Source organism: Chrysoperla carnea, chromosome 1 (assembly GCF_905475395.1).
Source record: "Chrysoperla carnea chromosome 1, inChrCarn1.1, whole genome shotgun sequence".
Lineage (NCBI taxonomy): Eukaryota > Metazoa > Arthropoda > Insecta > Neuroptera > Chrysopidae > Chrysoperla > Chrysoperla carnea.
Window position 1 is genome coordinate 8,377,215 of NC_058337.1, and position 20,338 is coordinate 8,397,552.

Consider the following 20,338-nt stretch of genomic DNA (forward strand, 5'->3'; position numbering starts at 1 on the left):
AGTTCATTAATATCGTAAGTTGATATCTCAAGATATACACACTAAAAGTAAGTTCTTAACCTCATTGATTTAATTAAAATTTTATGTAATATTTTAAATTGATATATCTTCTATTCGATAGTTGAATATAAATTTATTTTATTTGGTTAAAATCAATAAATTGCTATTGTTTATCAATAAATAAAATCAATTTAGCTGATAAGTGGACGCTGAAAAGTTTTTTCCAGATGGCAGCACGGCTTAAATTGGCCACGTGGTCTCATGTGTCGCGCAAACTCAGCGTCAAGCGTCAGCACGAAAACACACCTTTATAAATACTGACAGCACGTCCCCATATAACAAAAACGTGAAACTCCTATGCCGAGCTATAAGCGCCCGTTTCTGAATTTACGGCGCCTATCTGGGCGAGTTCTAGTCATCGGCCGTTACGTACTTTTAATTGCGCATCAGGCTGTCTTTCTCTCGAACGCGAGAGAAAGCGATGTTTCACAGTTGAAACAATTGAATTTGTTTTCTATCACTTTCAATTGAATGAAATGAAAAAAGAGCCCTAATGATCAGTGCAAAGACCAAACGACCGAGGACTAGACCTCGCCCAGATAGGCACCTTTTTTTTTGCTACCATCTCTACTCGAGTTTTATGTCCTTGTTATATAGGTTCGTGACTCAAAGGCTAAATTAACCGTTCACCACTGATCCCCATATAAATGGATAGAGGATCCCATGTATTGAAACTGATCAAATTTGAATTATAAACTAGCGCCTTCAAAATGAGTGGATAAAAAAAAAAATATACGTCGCAAGCTCATATTTAACAAATATATCCTTCGCACATTTAGTTCCCAGACACTCAACCTGAAACGTTGGAAATGCTTCAATATTAGACCCTACATTTGTGAGTTTTTATAATGATTTTTGATTGGCTGTAACTTCGTTCATAATGGCTTCGTTTTAAGCTTAAATGTCTAGTTTTAAATTTTGACAGAAAAAAATTTTTTAGACCTCACGCTTGACCTCTTTAGGCCTCATTCTCAATGCGAAGAAAAAGTTTTCTCAATTTTTATATTTTTCAAAATTATTTATGAGATAAAAAAACATTTCCTGGCTAACCAATACTTGGATCGTTTAGCCTAGTCTGTTTTTTTCTTTTGTACGACCACTTATCTCTTAATGAAAAGTCAATTTTTTATCATCGATGTTTAATGAGCTAATTATGGTACAGCGAACGCAGGTGTGTTTTGACAACATCCATCAATGTTCTTTAATTGCCTTTCGGTATTTTAGAGAAGAATTATTTTTTGTATGCTCATTGTTGATTGGAAAAAGTTACTTTTGGAAAATATGCCATAACTTTGCAAATATTGCGAAAATTACAAAGATTCTAGGTTTAGATATATACAGGCTGTCCTTGAAAAGCGTGAACAGCGTTCTACGAACAGTACACTATTAAATAAGTCGATTTAGCAAAACTTACTTTTAATTCAATCAAATTAAACATTCGATCAAACTGCATCAAAGCTATTTTTTATTTTAGAAGGAGTAACTTTTAGTACAGGAGACGGTAGAAGATCGCCCTTTGCTCATCTGGCAATGAGATAAGAAATATTTTTATGAAATTTTATTGATTGATAAACACGATTATGATAGCTTGTCTATCGAAAAGAGTTCATGGCTAATTTTAATCAATTTTTTTTGCTGGCAAGCGTATAGCATTATTTTCGTAATTAAATTATCTTTCTTTTGATATACTCCAATCATCTTAGAGTTTCACTTCGGAATCTAACGGAATAAGCTGAATTTTTGTACAAACCTATATTTTGATAGTACAAATGTTGTCTCAAAAGTCACATATGGTCACGCGTGCGCGTCCTTAGATCTTCAAGGCCAAAGGCCTCGAAATCTGTTTTTTGTGAATATCTCATTTCTTTTACCTTCAATCGTATTAATATTTATTATAGAAGTTGTAAAGGGTAAAATTTTCTTCAAATTTTGTCGGAAACTTTTTTTGTATTTTGAACCATTTTGGAGATAGAGTGCTCAGAAGATGGTGAGCTCAGCTTATCTCTATAAATATTGACCCAGCACTGAAGTACGTTAAGCTGAGCCCTCCATCTTCTGCGCCCTCTATTTCAAAAAAGGTTCAAGATACAAAAAAAGTTTCCTACAAAATTTGAACAAAATTTTATCCTTTACAACTTTTATAATAAATGTTAATATGATTGAAGGTAAAAGAAATGAGATATTCACAAAAAACGGATTTTCGAAACCTTTGTCCTTTAATATCTAAGGACGCCATATGTGACTTTTGTTTTGAACAGATTGGTGTAGTAATAACGGTATGAACAGGAAAGTCAATATAGGTAACTACACCGATCTGTTAACCATTCGAAATTGATATCAGACGAAAGATAATTTAATTACGAAAATAATTCTATAAGCTTGGCAGCAAAAATAATTGATTAAAAATAGCCATGAACTCTTTTAGATAGACAAGCTATCATTGATAGGCGTGTTTATCAATCAATAAAATTTTATAAAAAATATGTCTCATCTGGTTATCAGATGGGTGAAAGTCGACCTTATACCATCTCTTAGACTATTTATAATAAAGTTAATTTAGCTAAATCTACTTAAAATAAGTAGGTGTCATAGCGTTGTTCCAGTCTTTTACAGCCATCCTGTATAATAAGTATATTATAAATGAAAAGCTTTTAAATTAGACTATAATTATTAGAATACCACCAAAAAATTAGAATCGATTAAAAGCACATATAAAAAAGCAAAAATAGCACAGAAACAGCTTACTTAGGGATAGCATGCAAATTGATTAAATCTAACAATAAGTGGGAAATGAAATACACATGCAGAAATAAAATAAAATATAATCAAACAATACATATTCGTTGCGTGTACCATTCATGTATTTATTTCATTAAGTTTTTTTACACAATGATTTCATCATTCATGTAATAATATTGTCTATACTTTTAAATAAATAATATTATTTAAAATTATAGGCAATTTTATTACATTAATGATGAAAGTATTGTAAGAAAATTAATCTAATGAATCAATCAAATTAAACATGAAAAAGGGGTGAACGTTACATCAAATCAGGTATGTTTATTTTTTGGATATGTTTGCAATGCAATATTAAGTTCAAGTTTTCGACCTCGGCAAACGACTTTTTTATTTCAGTTTTTACCGATTTTGACCTAGAAGCACTGGTTTTTCATCAAAAACTGTAGTATTTATTTTTAAAGAAGGTTAAATTTGCAACAATTTGAGATTTTTATAGGACCGATAATTTCGGAGATAAAGCTTTTTAAAGTTTCTATTTTTTCAAGTTATACTACGATTTTTCGTATAATTTCATTTTGTAAACCATTAGAGATAGAAAAAGTTTAAATACAAGAAATGTTCCTTTTAAAAAAATAAACAACTTTTGTTTGAAACATTTTTTCGTAAACATGACTGTTTGCCCGTGAAGGCGCAAATTAGAATAAAATTTTGGTGTCTAATTTTTCCACAACTATAAAAGATAAGGAGTTGAAAATTTGAAGGTAGCTTCAACTAGTAATCTTGTGTAACATTCTGGAAAAACGAAAAAAAATTCTAGAGAATACTTTTTCGAAAACCAGTGATATTTACGATGTTCCAAAAAAAACTTTTTTTTTTTACATTTAAGCTTTTGTTCCATCTCTAACAGTTTACAAGATGAAATTTTGCGTAAAATCGTGTAACTTGAAAAAATAGATAAACTTTGAAATACTGTATCTCTGAAACTGTCGGTCCTTTTATCTCAAATTGTTGTAATCGGCAAAAACTGAAATAAGGCTGAAATTTCGAGGTTTTTTTTATTTTTCGGCATGATCTGATCGTCTGCCGAGTTCGAAAACTTGGATTTAACAATGCCTATACTTTGCAAACAACATATCAAAAACCAAAAATGCTTGATTTGTTGCAACGTCCAATGTTGAATTTGATTGGCCTATAAATAAAAAAATGAATTAAAATTTTAAAATACAGTAGGTGGTGTAAATTCGGTTATGCACGCAACGAGTACTATATTACAGTTACAATTTTGAATGTAATACTGTTATATGTAATAATGTTTGGTTTAAATTTAAAATAATATAAATAAAATAAATAAAAACAAAATTAGAGTGTTGTAAACCAAAATTTATTAATACCTTATATTTACACATGTCACATGTTTTAACCATCACCAGGATAGGAATAGTAATATAAAAAAAAAGTTATAATAGTATCAAACAATACTTACACTTACTAAAATTTAATATTAATAATTAATTAATATTAATAATATTATATATTATTATTTATTATTTTAATACTTACTAATTCATTTATTTATTTATTATTTACTTCTAATTAGTAAGTGTAAATAAGTTGAGAACAACGGCAACGTAAAAAACAAGTTTTTCAGAAAATATCATTTACATTTATTGTCATTATCATTATCAGGAATGTTTGTTTTTATTACAAACAGTCATTTTAAACACTTTTCAAAATCATCAATAACATCAGTATAAACAAGTTGAAAGTTATTCCCTGAGATTGGGATTTTTGGAATTTCCGGTATTTATTACAGTAACTTTGTACATTACAGTCTGCATCAAATCCGGTAGTTCTGATTTTTTGCAGACTTGTTTATGATGTTGTCCCAATGAATAATCCAAGTTTGTGAATTCGAGAGCCGAACGCAACCTTGTCAAAAATCGAAAAATCTCTGAAAATTTCGGAATTTGGCGATTATAAGCCTAAAGGACTAGTTTTTTTGATAAAACCTTTTCAGAATGTTTTTAAAGTAGACTAAATTTGCTATAATATGCTATAGAATGGGTTCTGTAGACCCAATACTTTCCGAGATAAAGCCTTTCAAAATTTATCGACGTAACTTTATACATCAGAGCTAACGTCAAATCTGGTTGTTCTGATTTTTAGCAGACTTGTTTATCATGTTGGCCCAATGAATAATCCAAGTTTGGGATAGTTTTTTCCAAAGGGATAGTTTTTGAAGTACCTTTTCAAAATGTTTTTAAAGTAGACTAAATTTGCTACAATAGTAGTCACTGAAGATCCAATAGTTTCCGAGAAAAAGATGTTCAAAATTCATTACTTTTTCTAACTTCGAAATTTTTAAAATATTTTAGACGTCGCTCGAATTACTCTAGTGAGAAGTAGTTCTACTTACCTTCGACAGAGTGTGCTAGTGTTGTTCAGAGTCAAAACTCATTCAAAACGGCATAATATTGCAAAAACTTGCGAAGTAAGAAAAAATGATAAACTTTGAAAGGATTTATCTCGGAAACAATTGGGTTTTCAGTGACGATTCTAGTCTCATATTTTAATACATTTAGTAAGTTTAGTTTACGTCGATAAATTTTGAAAGGCTTTACCTTGGAAAGAATGAGTCTACAGAGTCCATTCTTGTTTCATATTTAGCCTACTTTAGTTCTTTAGCAAATTTAGTCTATTTTAGTTCTGAAAAAATTTATCAAAAAATTAGTCTTTAAGGGTTATAGTCGCCAAAATCCAAAATTTTCACGGATTTTTCGATTTTAGAAAAGTTGCGTATCATAAACAAGTCTGCAAAAAATCGGAACTTCCGGATTTGATGCAGGCTATCTCATACTTTCAAACTGTATTAATTAGTTAAAAAATATTAATTATCGCTGAAAACGCACTATACAAAAATATAAATTCGAATCAATTAAATTGTACTATTAAGCTCGAAAACACACTTTAAAGTTAAAAAAGTTGGCCTCGATAAAACAACTCAAGTATAGGCTCGTTGAAAATGGTAAAAATAGAGATAATGCTGTTAAAAATATGTGCGATAGGGCGTTGGGTTCGGAATGATGACTACAAAAATGTACCCGAATCGTTTTTAGCACATAAAAAATTTGCAAAAATTATAAACAATTAAAAATGAAAAAAAGAGATATTTTTGCCAATATTTCATAAACTTTTAATATTTATGAAATTTAAAGAACAGATTCTTAAAGAAGAGGAAATTATCAATAAAAAACTCCCACTTCCGGAAGTCTATCTCCATTATTTATAATTTTAATTTAATGTTAAAAATAAATCTTCGAGCTTCATTTTTAGATTGTTATAGTTGGGACAAAAATACTTACGTCACACACTAAATATTTTTTTTAAGGTATTAAATATTAATTTAAAAATTTGAAAAATTATGGTGTGTTCTGGAAAGTTTAAAGAATTTATTATCGTTGGAAATTTATATTTAAGTTAACTTTTCAACAAGTTAGACAATTGTTAATTAACAAAACTTTCTCGAATTTTCGTCTTCATTGTAAACTAAAAAAATGTTTAAATAATTGGGATTTTGAACCAAATTTTTATAACAAAACTTTTTTTATTTTTTCATGATAATTTTAAAGTTATAGGCAGTTTTAAAAAACTTTTCAAAATAGAAATGAAAACACTCGACAAAAAAATGTTCGTAAAACATCGTTGTGATTGTGACGTAATAATGTTAATTGAATAGTATACACTGTATACAATTATTAATTAACATTATGACGTTTTCGATTTTTTACGAACATTTTTTTTGTCGGGTTTTTTCGTAGCTCTTTTGAAAAGTTCTTTTAAAACTGTCTGTAACTTTAGAATTATCATGAAAAAATAAAAATAAAAACAGTAAAATTTTTTAGCTTCATGGAATTCTTCTTATGTAAATACTTATATAATAAAAAAAACAAGATCACGTGAGAAGAGTTTTTTATACTTTGCTTACAATAATTTTTTTAAGTTTATTAAGAAATGCACGATTTATCAGTTTTGTAAAATTAAAAAAAATATTATTAACATAAAATTAAAATTTTTAACGTCTTTTGACGTGATCATCTTAAGTATATATATAAGAAGAAAATTCCAGAAAATTTTGTTAATTAACAATTGTCTAACTTGTAGAAAAATTAGTTTAAATCTAAATTTCCAACGATAATAAATAGTTTAAAGTATTCGGAGAATACACCATAAATTTACAAATTCTTTAAATTAATATTTAATACCTTAAATAAATTATTTAATGTGAGATACTCGTTTTTGACACTATTACAACAATCTAAAATTGACGAAAAAAGACCTATTTGTAGCGTTAAATTAAAATTATAAATATGGAAATAGACTTCCGGAAAAGGGAGTTTTTCATTGGAAGTTTCCTTCTCTTTAAAAACCTTTTTTTAAATTTCATAAATATTAATTGGCGAAAATAGGAATTTATTTTATTTTTTTTATCTTTAATTGTTTATAAATTTTTTATGTGCTAAAAAACGCTTCCAGCACATTTTTCTAGACATCATTTCGAATCTAACAAGCTATCACATGTATTTTTATGACAAATATCTCTATATTTCATCAATTTGATCTTGTTGATACTATTTATTGACTTTCAACTGATTAATATTTTTCATTAGATGAAGTGCCAAAATGGCTGTTATTTAGGAATGTCAGCAAAATGTCTAATTAACCAAAGCAGAGTAAAAAAATTTAGTAAAAAAAAAAAGGATAATTAGTATTGAGTCTGAGAATTGATGACTCCCTAAAAAACTTGCTTTATTATTCAAATATATTATATAAAAAAAAACTACATATAAAGCCTAATATATTTGTTCTCAGTAACAATTACAAAGTAAATAAGATAAAATTTGTATTTTTATGAAAATCAATATAGGTGACTAAAAACGAAATAAAAATAAAATTTTAAAATCACTATAAAATAAATGAAACGCATATCTTTTAATGTCAATAAATATATGTTTAATAAAAAAAGAAGAATATCATTTACTAACGATACGATACGATACGATACGATAAGATACGATACGTTATACGCAAATATAAATAATTATGTAAAATTTTTTTGAGAAAATAAATGCAAAGTAACCAAAATTATGGCCCATCCGTCCGCCAAACTATTGAAAATCATAAACAATTAATGTATGTTAGAGAAATATAATATTAGTAAAGACGTTTTTATTTTTATGCTGAATCTTATTTTTATTAATTTTAATCTAAGCTTTAGAAAAAAGAATTTCCATATTCCATATGTGGTGCATTTCCTTATTATCAAGTTAACCGTAGAACATCTATAAATTACGTCACGCGCCAAGAGCTACAAGGATAAGGGCTTTCCAAGATATGTGGAATAAAGAGGTAGACTTAATAATACGACCGCGACATTTGGAAAGATCTATAGACCGAGTTCAAAAACATTTTTCATCGCTCTATTGACTTTCGTTGCCATTTTCAAAATATATTTTTCCACCGCTTCGAAGGTGTGGTTAGCACCCCCTGGACAAAAGCACCACTAGGCATTATATAACTTTTGATCTTGAGGGTGAACAAAGCTTAATCTTAAATTTTCATCGAAATCGGTGCTATAGATCAAAATTTTAATTTCGTCTTTTTTTCTCCTCGTTAATTGGAATAATAAGAAAATTTACAAGTACAATTACCTCTATCCGTGGACACACTGTATATAATGATTTTTTCTGTCGCTAAATTTACGATTCATAAAAGTTGGTGACGCAATTATAGAATGTTTCCTTACTTAGCATATGCAAAAGCATTCATGATTTTCGGCGGAGTTTGTTTTAACAAGGATTAAAAAGGCAAGAAAAGTCAAAAGTAAAATATAATTTTAAAAGTCGCTATCGAACAATCTATATTTCTCGCGAGAGTTATTATCAAAATAAAAATATAGCTTGTTTAGAAATGTGTCATATTTTGTACAAGTACCCTGAAATCACAGACAACTAATCTAAGTTAACGATAGTAAAAAAGAGATAATTAAAATCATGTATTTACGTTTGGTCAAGATAAAATCGAAAGATTTATCTAGAATATTTCAAAATTTAAATAACAAACAACATTTTTTAATGAGCCATTCCTTGAACTTAGAGAAGAATATACGGAGATATGAGTTTCACCAGCGGGAAGATGAAATAGAAAAATTGATAGAAATAGTAAAAACATGAGCTAAACTTTTATTATAAAAGTTTCTAATTTATTATTTTTATTATTAAGGTCAATCTTTAAAAATCAGATAAATGTTCTTGGTTACTACATAAAACATTTATATGTATCATAGTCTTGTTTTATACTTCCTGAAATCCAAAACATTATCGCTAGTAACGTATTTTTGGCACGCAACCTTTGCGCCATCTCATAGTTTAATTTTTAAAAAGTGGTTGGGCAAAAACTACAAACGTATGGCATAATAATGTAAACAGACTATTTTAAAATTACAATAAATAAATAATTTCTTTAAAATATCATGAAGAGATTGATGAAAATAATTATCTAGGGATTTTTCGAACAGTTTTACGAGAAACACCTGATCAAAACAGTTCAAAAAATGCCACAGACAGTCGCTTATAAACAAATTACTTAATTTGTTTAAACAATTGCAAAATACATGAGATATAATAACAAAAAAAAAACTATGTATTCTATGAACAAAACACAATCTTTTCACCAAAATAAAATATCTATACAAAAAAAAAAAAAAAAAAAAAAAAAAAAAATGTTAATTTTTGACCCTTAATTTGGTTATAACAATTTAACGGTCAAAGATAAAAAATCGCAAGTCGCAACGAGTCCCAAACGACGTATTTTGTTATAATTTTAATATTTTGGCTCTAAATTTTTTTTTTACCCGACACAGTGGTTTTCTTTAAAAAGTCAAAAAAACATCAGAGCAATGAAAATTGCCGCTCAAAATCATAATTTTTAACAATGAAGCTCATGATTTACAAATTTTTTTTTATCACCATCGTATTCAGGGAATTTTTTGTTATAAAAACAGTCAATAAACTAGCCTCTTTAAATTTCTGACAAAAATGGCTAATTCTGACTTCAATACAACCAACTTGAAAAAACTTTCTAAATTAATTTTTACTGGCATTCTAAAGAAATTATTTATTTGTTGTTAAATTTTATAATAACAAAAATAGTCTGTTTACATTATTTTTTTGTGAGTTTTCACTGAACCACTATTTAAAAAGTTAACCATGAGATGGCGCAAAGGTCACTCGCCAAAAATTCCTTACTAGCGTATTATCTTGGCAATTTTTATCTCAAGTATTAGTCTCTAAATGAAATAAATATACAAAAATAGCTTGTTAATTAAATTGTGAAATACTTGAAATAATTTTTAAAATAAAAATTGAAAAATAAAATGACTACGCGATAATTTTGTAAATATATAAATTCCCCAAGATGAAGTAATATGATTTTCAATTTGAAATACATAATTTATGACTATTAAAAAATAATAACTCAGACTCTAAGAAAGTAAAAAAAAAAAATAATGGGTGACTACTTGACAGTTGACATTATAAATAATATTTATAATAAAAAGCAAACTAGATATATATATAGAAAATGTTTGTTTAGCCATGCTTACTAAATTTTAACTAAATAAATAAAATAAAAAATCAATTTTGTATAATAGATTAGATATTTAATACGACTTACATTGTATGTATCGTAGATTTTCCACTAAAGCATGTAAAAATTTATTTATTTCAACTAAGTACTAAAAATTTTATTTTATAAAAAATACTCGTGTCAAAATATATTTTTATTTTTTTAAATTACACAGCCGTATTTTTTTTAAAAGTTAAAATATGGCAAAGAAATAAAATTGCACGGCAATAATAAAAAAAAATGTACACCTAACATTTATACAACTTAGCCGTAACGACACTGGCTCATTTAAAATTGAAATAACTTTAGTTAGTTTTAATTTTGTACTTTTTTACTTCAAATTAATTAATAACGCTCAATCTTCGGAGAATCATTTTGTGCTAAATTAATTAATTCTTTAAATATATCCTGAATTTTAAAAAATAAAAATTCAAATTAGAATAAAATTAACAGGCTCGTTGACTAAATTGTTTTTATCACTTCAGGTGAAGAATTCTCACTGCAGGAGCAGAAAGGTGAAGTTTGTTTTTGAAAATCTTTAGAAGTACGCAAATTATGAACGTTTAAAATTCCTAATTAAACAAAGAGGAAGATATAGGTTAGTAACGTCATTGTCCCATATCACCATAGAGATACATATAAAACTTTGTTTTGCCAAAAGGAGATGGACAACAATCTTTGAATGCTTATAACTTCTTCGTTGTTTAAATCAATTTTAATTTCACTTTCAAATTTTATTATGTTATATTGTCTAGTTTTACATTTTTATGCATAATATGGCAAATTTGACATCAGGCAACTATCATATTGGAGAGAAATGTCTTCTTATAGTTCTAGGGCAAGTATGCACGTCGGCAATTCATTTGCTTAAAAACCAAATTTTGGGATGTTAGTTTCAAGGTCACTTCTAACAACTGTTTCTTTTTATCTAGGATAAGCTTGAATCGAACGTTAATGAACATTTTTTGTTATTAGTAAGTTATCCGAAATAAAAAGTTACACATGTTTTGTTCGAAACTTTTTTTTTTTATAAAAAGCCAATTTTTTTTAAAAACTAATTAAACAATTTTTAACAATTAAAAATTGAGGCTTTAGAATCAAACAATCTGTAATTACTCTTCAAAACTTTATGAAAAATGTTCAAAGATGATTTTAAGATTTTGAAAAGCTCAAAAATTTAATTTAAAATAATAAAAATAACCTTTTTGGAGCATTTTTGACGTAACATTCTCAAAAAACTGTGGGTAACTTTATTTGTTTCAAAAAATTTACATTTGACTGTTTCTGTGGAGCAGGGGGGATATACAAAAATTGATTCGATAGGGTTCCTGGCAACATCCGGAATATTAATCTACAAGCTTTTCTGAACAAGAATCAAGTGACAAAATGTGGTCCTCGACTTCTGCACACTCAACTCTATCTAGCTCCTGCTCTATTTCATATTTTTAATTATTTTGTAAACTTACGTTTACCATCCATTATTAATAAAGAATTCCGATAAGTTTGCATGTTTATTAACGACGGTAACTAGCGTTTAATTATTTTAACATTAATACTAGATTTCTTCATTTCACTTGACATTATAGAAAAAAAATAGAAATACATAATCACAAAAAATAAAAAACAAAAATAAACTAATTCATCACAAAATGAATTGCGTTAATATTATTAATCTGAAGTAAAAAATATAAGATTAATTCAATTAGTTGCAGAAAATAATTGTGAATTTATTTTAAATGAGTCTGGTCTACGACTTTAAGGGCACTCTGTAAAAACATAATAATTAGTCAAGAATCATTTAATTGTATTTTTAAGATCCTAAGGAATCTAACGTTTTAAAGGTCCTTATTTTATAATTATCCTTTGCAATATTAAGAATATCGTCACGAATACTAAAATGGGAGAATTTAGTTTCTTCTCATATGCAATCTAATTTAAGTCGTACGTTTAGAGAAGGTCGAAGAAATAGGTTTTTATCAGGACACTTTAGAGTATGTAATATTTGCTGTTAAAAACTTTACGGGTTCGGCCTTATTTTAAACTGCTATTAAATATACACGTTATGTGAACGATGTCATCTTTGTAGTCCTTTCAATTCGATTTTTATAAATTAAAGAATACTTTAAAGTATTTCCTGCCATATTTGATATATCGTATTCTTTTTGAGTAAAAGTGCAAGTCTACAAGTTTAAATTGGTAAAATATAGAGGTAATGGTCGTAAAATAGGTGTGAGAGCTCGTTGAATTCGGAACGATGTCTAGAAAAAAGCACATAAACAATTTCAAAAGTTATTAACAATTAAAAAAGGAATTTCGTTTTCTCCAATTTTTTATAAAATATTATTTATTTATATTTAAGAAATTTAAAAAAAAGTTTATAATTTTAAAAACCACTAATAAATTTTTCGAGTACGGAACCCTAAACTCTTATTTGAAACATATCAAAGAACACTCTCCATTAAATTACTTCTCTCGTTAGAGCCTTCTCCAAACTGAACCGACTTTCAGGATCATCACCTATTTTTTAGTTGTTCCTGGTACGGACCTGTAACCTCGCACCTGAAACTTGGCTAAAAACAGTCCTCATTAAATTACCTTTCAAACGAAACAAAAAATTCCAAATCGGTTCATCCATTTAGGCGCTACGATGCCACAGACAGACACACATAACGGACAAACTTATAACACCCCTTTTTTAGTTCGGGGGTTAAAAAATGACGCATGAAGATCTATTTTCAGCGTTAAATTAAAATTTTACAATAATGGAGATAGACCTTCGGGATTGGGAGTTTTTTATTGAAAATTTCCTCTTCTTTAAGAATCTTTTCTATTTTTTTTTTTAAATTTCATAAATATGAATAATTTATGAAATATTGGCGAAAAATGATTTTTTTACGTCTTTAATTGTTTATAACTTTTGCAATTTTTATGCGCTAAAAAACGCTTCTAGTACATTTTTCTAAACATTATTCCGAATCCAGCAAGCTATCACACGTATTTTTACGACCCTTATCTCTATATTTCACCAGTTTGAACTTATTGACTAGACTACCAACAAATGTGATCTTTACAAAGATATAAGTTAGAAAATGTATCTTGTATAAATTGTGTAGCATTGTGAGAGGTAAATGTCTTGTTTTCCAGATAAAAATAGAAACATTCAAGAATGATACTAAATTGATTTGTTTGTAAATGAATAACTGAGTCAAGTCAATCCAATAATTTTTGGGTATCATCTTCAATAGAATCAGAATGTGATTGTGTATCAATGTCTTGTTGATTGTTGAAGTGTTCACAACAAGTGTGTGTGGTTCTTGTATTATCGTAGTCCATACTTTTACCTTTAGCAATAACAAATTTTTTTGCTGAATAAATAGTATCATAATTTTTAGTATCGGTTATGTCACCAATTGAATGTGAAAATCGTATCATTGATGAACGCTGATGATTTTCATCGATTATAATGTCTTTATTATTATGATGTTTACCCGATAATTTTAATGTTTTAAAATCAAATAATGAAAATTTTCTTGATAAATTTTTACATACTTCTTCTGGGAAGGATATTTTCTTATTTGAAAATGCTAAACAATCGGTTGATTGTTCGTGCTTATCTAATTCTAGACAACTTTTACACGTTGTATTGTTGTAATTTGTATTTGTTGTTAAATTAACTGTTTTTAATAAATATTCTTGATATGTATTAGAGTTAGTGTTAGTGTTACCTATATCATGTGGAGTTGCTGTACATCCTGGTGTAATTGCATGTGGTTGCTGTGATAATAACACTGGACTACCACTGATACTGCTGCCACTACGTATTCCTAATGATTTATCTAAATTTGGTGCACTTTTACTCCATGTGGCGCCACGACCAGCTGGATAATGTGCCATTGGTGAACCTAGTGATGGTAATGTACCACGTTCTCGTTGATGACATGTACTTGGACCCCATGTTTTGCCTTTCACACCATCTGCTGGTACTGTACAAAATAAAAACATTCAATCGTTAATACTTTCTTAAATATTATTTTTTCGCGGAAGTATTTATAATAAATTTCACACTCTACACATTTACTCTAGTAAACGAGTTAATTGTTGAAATACCATGTATAGACAGTGTTGATTACGCTATCGTTTGCTTTTTTTACATCATATAAGTAAAGAAAAATAGCCACACATACATACATGTAATTGTATTTAATTTGCGCCCTCACGGGTAAACAGTGATGTTTACGAAAAAATGTTTGAAACAAAAGTTGTAAGGAACAATTTTTACATTTAAACTTAGATGGGTCCTACGGACACAGGACCCAATTTACCTTTGTTACTCATTTATTTACTCGACCTCATTTTTATGTCCTGGGCACGCTATGAAAATTTCAGATTGATATCTTTTTTCGTTTTTGAGTAATCGTGTTAACAGACAGACAGACGGAGACAACCGAGAATGGACTAATTTGGTGATTTTATGAACACCTTTAGAAAATGCAGTCGCACGGTTTTTATAAAGATTCATTGACTTTCAATGGATTCAAAAATTTTAAGATATTATTTATACCTTATGGTTCTCTGTTATAGAGCGTAATGACATGATTTTTTGCATAGGTAATGGTAGTTTAAGGGTCATAAAAGGGCATAGACTAATTCCCGGAAAAATTCACGGTGCCTATGAGGAAGCATACAGGAACCGTGTTTTTTAAAGGATTTTGTAAAAGTTCGTGAAATATATTTTTAAGCATTTTTTTCATGAAGGCTTAATTAATTTATTTACACACAGTAACGACAAAATCTCTTTTAATCGCGGATAACATCGTGGGGCGCAGCTAATACTTTATAAACGTTAATATTATATGACTGCCTGAAAATTTTATGACTGCCTCTTGGTCCAATTATTTTTCAGTGTTTTATATTTCATTAAAAACAAGTGAAAACAAACAGTTGACTGACTTAATTGTTGAAATATAATGTATAAACAGGGTTGATTACTCTGTCACATGACACATACATACATGTCAAACATACATAACTGATATTCCCTTATATAATTTACGCATAATTTGGGCTCCCACGGATAAACAGTGATGTTTACGAAAAAATGTTTCAAGCGAAAGATGTTTATTTTCTTATAAGGAACATTTTTTACATTTTACGTCCTAAGCACGCTATAAAATTTCTGCTTGATATCTCTTTTCGTTTTTAAGTAATCGTGATGACAGACGGACAGACAGGCGACAGACAGACAACCGGAAGTGGATTAATTAGGTGATTTTAATGAACACCTATACCAAAATTTTGTTCATAGTATCAATATTTTTAAGCGTTACAAACTTGGGACTAAACTTAATATACCTTGGTATATTTCATATACAGGGTATAAAAACTTTAAGAGAACAGTACAAATAAAGCTGTTAGATAGGTAATACACCCAAATATAACACATTCATTCTTCCATTTACATTGAATACGCAAGAAAACATATAAATCATTAATTAATTCTTACATGCGATTGCACGAAGGTGAGGAATGGCAGGTGATCCAGGTGGACTTCGAGTTTTTCGCTCTAAGGCCATTGTATTTTGAACAGTAATCGTATGTCGAAAATCTGATGGAAAACTAATATTTTGACCAGGTTCCTTTTTCAATAACTTTAATCGTGATCGTTTAAATTTTCCTTTTCGTTTATTTGGTGTGGGCGTATTTTGATAAATCATCATGTGTAATTCTCGTTCAAGTAATTCAATTTCACGTGCGGCTAATTCTTCTTCGCGTTTTCGTAATTGCTCTTCAACAATTCGTTGTTTTAACTGTGCACGATTTAGAACTTCTTCTCGACAACGCAATTCCTGTAAAAATAATGCTTTTTTATTTTAAATAATTAACATTAGAATATGTTTATACCCTGAGTCTAGCCAATGTTAACGTGATAATTTATTTTCTAAGTTTTCGCGTTAAATAAAATCCGAAAAGAAAGAAACCAGTCCAGTAGTTTCCATAATGACTTTAACAGTCAAGGTCTATTAAAATCTAAACCGACTCAAATCTTTCCAGTAATGGGCCTCCACTGTTAAAATCGGTATGTAAACTACTGGATTTGTTTCTTTCTTTTCAAATTTCTTTAATGCAGTTGAGTTTTTGTGTTTTTTTAGTGTCCCAGCAATAAAAAAATCCTCTTAATATACCACTTCTTTAGTTTTTTTTTAAACTATCGTATCATATTTATGGTAAGTACGTAAATCTCTCCTCTAAATAAATAAAAAGCCTCTATTCTTTTGCTGGTTTGACACTAACCAAATGATCTTCACACACCTACTTCAAATAACAAAAAGAAAATTATAGACCGTTTAGTCATTTTATTAAGGATATTATTGGTATATGAGAAATATGAAAAAATTATCGTTAGAATAGCGTGCAACTAAACATTTATTAATTAAGAATATGAATATTTTACCTCTTCGTAAGAAATACATGCCTTCAAGAAGCGTTAAAATAGATTTTAATAAATTATTGAATTAATAAAATTGATTACAGATAAGATTAATAAATTAAAAGACTGCTTACTTTTTCTTTCATGCGTAAATCTAATAGAACTTCTTCGATTTCTTGCCGCCAACCATCTTGCATAGTATGAAAACTTTCGTGTGGTGTTTGTGTAAAAGCAGAGTGTGCAATTCCATCTAGTGCTTTTAAAATTTCCTCAAATGTTGGCCGCTGGTGAGGATCGGATTCCCAACATGCTAAACATCACATTCAACATTTTAAACTATTTTTTACAAAATAATTTACATAATTTTATCGAAGTTATGTTACAAACATGATAGAGCAAAGCTACATTTTGGCAACTCATTTAAATAAGTACAGAAATTTGAGAGGCTGTTGTCAAGAGTTCACGCCTAACAACTTTTACCTCTGTGGAAATTTTCATACCCAAGGATCTTCTCTTTCAGGAGACCCGGAAAATTTTTAATAGCATTACAAGCTAAAAATTGATTAATAAACCAATTAATCTGCGGAAACTCAATGTTAAATTTTACAAACTTGCTGTCAGAACATAGCGTTTTTTGTAAAACAATTTTCTTGCGATAAAAAAAAAAAAGTTGACGTCCAATGCAAAAAAATTAAATGGAAAAGTTTTAGACCTCAAAAAACCTATCGATTGACGGCTGGTAACTCCGTTTTGAGTAGGTGTCGAGAAAACTTGAAAAAATAAGCGAAAATAGTCGTTTTTATATTTGTTTATAACTTTTTGACTTTTTCGATTTTAAAGTTGATATTTGTCGAAGGTATAAGTAATAGGTTCATAAACCCTCAATTTTTTTTTTTTAATTTTTCGAAATATCGCATTTTTTTTAAAAAAATCAATTTTTGTTTTGAAATTTATAACTATATTGTTTATAACTTTTTTTCCATTTGAAACTTATAATTTTTAAAATTATGAGTAATAAAACTGTAAGATCACAAATCTTCAGTTTTTGTTTAACAAAAAAATATGGAAAATTTTTCGAAATATCGCATTTTTTCGAAAAAAACACCTTTTATAAAAACTTTCCTCTTGGTCGAGGAATTATGGTAGAGCGGTTTTTTGGAAATTTTAATTTCCGTGTAAATGCAGTTTTACTCTCACGGGCTCGAGGGCTATAAGCTATATGTGGTAGAGCGTTGTAAAGACCTTTTAGGGATATTCTGTACATTACAGCTGATTTGAACTGAAATAATAATAATAAAAATGATACTAACCTTCCATTAACTTTTTCCAAGTTTGCGGACATGTGCTTGGTATTGGTAATGTTAATTTATTTACAGCGACTCCATAAGCTACAGCCAATGTTGCAATACCTCTATAGGGCGTTTCCCCAGTTAATAGCTCCCACAATAAAACTCCATACGACCAAACATCACTAGCACGAGAAAACAATGATTGTTTAATGACTTCAGGCGCCATCCAAGCGTATGTTCCAGCTTGTGACATTCTGGTTGTTTTGTAAACTTCACGAGCCAATCCAAAATCGGTTATTTTTAACGTTTTATATTGTAAATCATCATTCTCTATCGCTTCGCTAATTAAAACTGAAACAAATATTATCAGGTTTTTGTTATTCAATTAATTGAATAATTGTATTTAAAATCATTATAATAATAAGGTATTATAGTTGGGTATATCTACCGGACGGATTTTGAGAGACGGCAAATTTTTTGTTAAATAGGGTTTTTTTGTTGTAAAAAACAGAGAATGGGAATTTTCCGGTTCCGGAACGTTCCACACGACCTTCTGCACGCAGTTTTAGGACAGTTTATCTCTACATTGTTTTCTTTAGTGACGTTTTCTTGAATATCTCTGCTTTTATTGATCGCTACGAATAAAATAATAATTGTTTGTTATGAATTTTTGCATTGATCTAGCCTGCTTTCGGATAATAAACAGAGCAAAATAATCTTAAGAAAACCTGTGTAACCTCATATTTTCAACTTTAATAACTTTGCGAAAAATGAAGGAATTAAGTTAAAATTCTGGAAAAAGATGGAACTTATGAGCATAAAAAAGGGTGTAAAACTTTAGCCCGATACATAACCTCAATTTTGAGAAAAACGGCTCTTCAACAGCTCGTACAATTCGAGTAATCATCGACTTTATTTTTTTTTTAATTGCAGGTTTTTTATGTAGGTACTTTCGGATAGTGCAAAACGATTTTTTTTCAAAAGATGATGAGGAGCCGAATCATTGCAAAACAAAACTCCAGAAAACTGGAAAAAAACCAAATTTACATCAATCTAATTTTTTTCAGATTTTTAAAAATACCGTATTCAAAACCTGATAAAAATTGGAAACTTTCAATTCTTGTACCTTTTAATGATGCAAATCTGGATTTTTCCGAATTTTTTGCATTTTTCTTTTGTAATGTTTCGGCTCATAATCAGGTTTTGAAAAAAATCGTTCTAAAAATTTCAAGCGGGCTAAAATTTGCCACACTTTTTACTATCATAAGTTACATCTTTTTCTAGTCAATTCCTTCATTTATTGAAATGTTATCAGACAAAGTTGAAAATATGACATTACTACGGTTTTCTTGAGACTTTGAGGTTTCGATAGTAGGCAAAGTCGATGCAAAAATTCATAACAAACAATTCTTTTTTCTATTCGTATCAATCCGATCAATAGAAGCAGAGATATTCAAGAAAACGTCACCCAAGAAAACAATGTAGAGATAAATTGCCACAAAACTGCGTGCAGAAGGTAGTACGGATCGTTCAAGCACCGGAAAATCCCTTTTGTCTGTTTTTTACAACGAAAGAAACCTATTTTAAGAAAAATTAGCCTTTCTCCCAAAATTTGTCGAATTGTTTATCTAAATCCGATAGATTTACCCCACTATTGGAGAATATTACACATCTAGGGAGCAAAAGTAAAGAATATCTTAGATCTCATGTACGTTGTCAAGATAAACATACAGCGGAAAATTGACACTTTCCGCTCGAAGGGGAAAAAAATTTTCTAGTTTATGAAGAATTTTTATGTTTATAAAAATTTCATGTCAATTTTGCTATTTTTACAAATCTTAATAAATTTCATGATTTTTCAGCAGACTTAACTAAGCAATGGCAAAAACACATTTTCTAATCAATATTTCTTTGTTCTCACTCATACGAACATTTTGAGTCGGGTTCCATTAAAATTGTATTCTTCTTTAGAATTGCAATCTTAAATGCTTCAATTCCTATAGTATGGCTTAAGCTGCCAATATTAATTTATATAAACAGAGATATTAAACCATTTGGCTAAACCATGGCGGCATTGTTGTAACTCTTTTTTGATTCTAGGGGTAGAACAGAGCTAGCGCCATAGGTAGCCATTTTA

The 20,338-nt window shown here is 28.8% G+C and overlaps 1 protein-coding gene across 1 annotated transcript in view; it reads right to left on the reverse strand.

Moving 5' to 3' along the window:
• LOC123290649 (mitogen-activated protein kinase kinase kinase 11-like) overlaps window positions 1–20,338 on the reverse strand; it is a 33,354-nt gene that overhangs the window by 7,699 nt on the left and 5,317 nt on the right. Inside the window, exons 2-5 of the mRNA XM_044870908.1 lie at window positions 18,223–18,552; window positions 17,047–17,222; window positions 15,989–16,331; window positions 14,211–14,468 (exon numbers count right to left, since the gene is read on the reverse strand). Of these exons, the coding sequence (XP_044726843.1) occupies window positions 14,211–14,468; window positions 15,989–16,331; window positions 17,047–17,222; window positions 18,223–18,552 (1,107 nt within the window). The remainder of the gene's footprint in view (window positions 1–14,210; window positions 14,469–15,988; window positions 16,332–17,046; window positions 17,223–18,222; window positions 18,553–20,338) is intronic.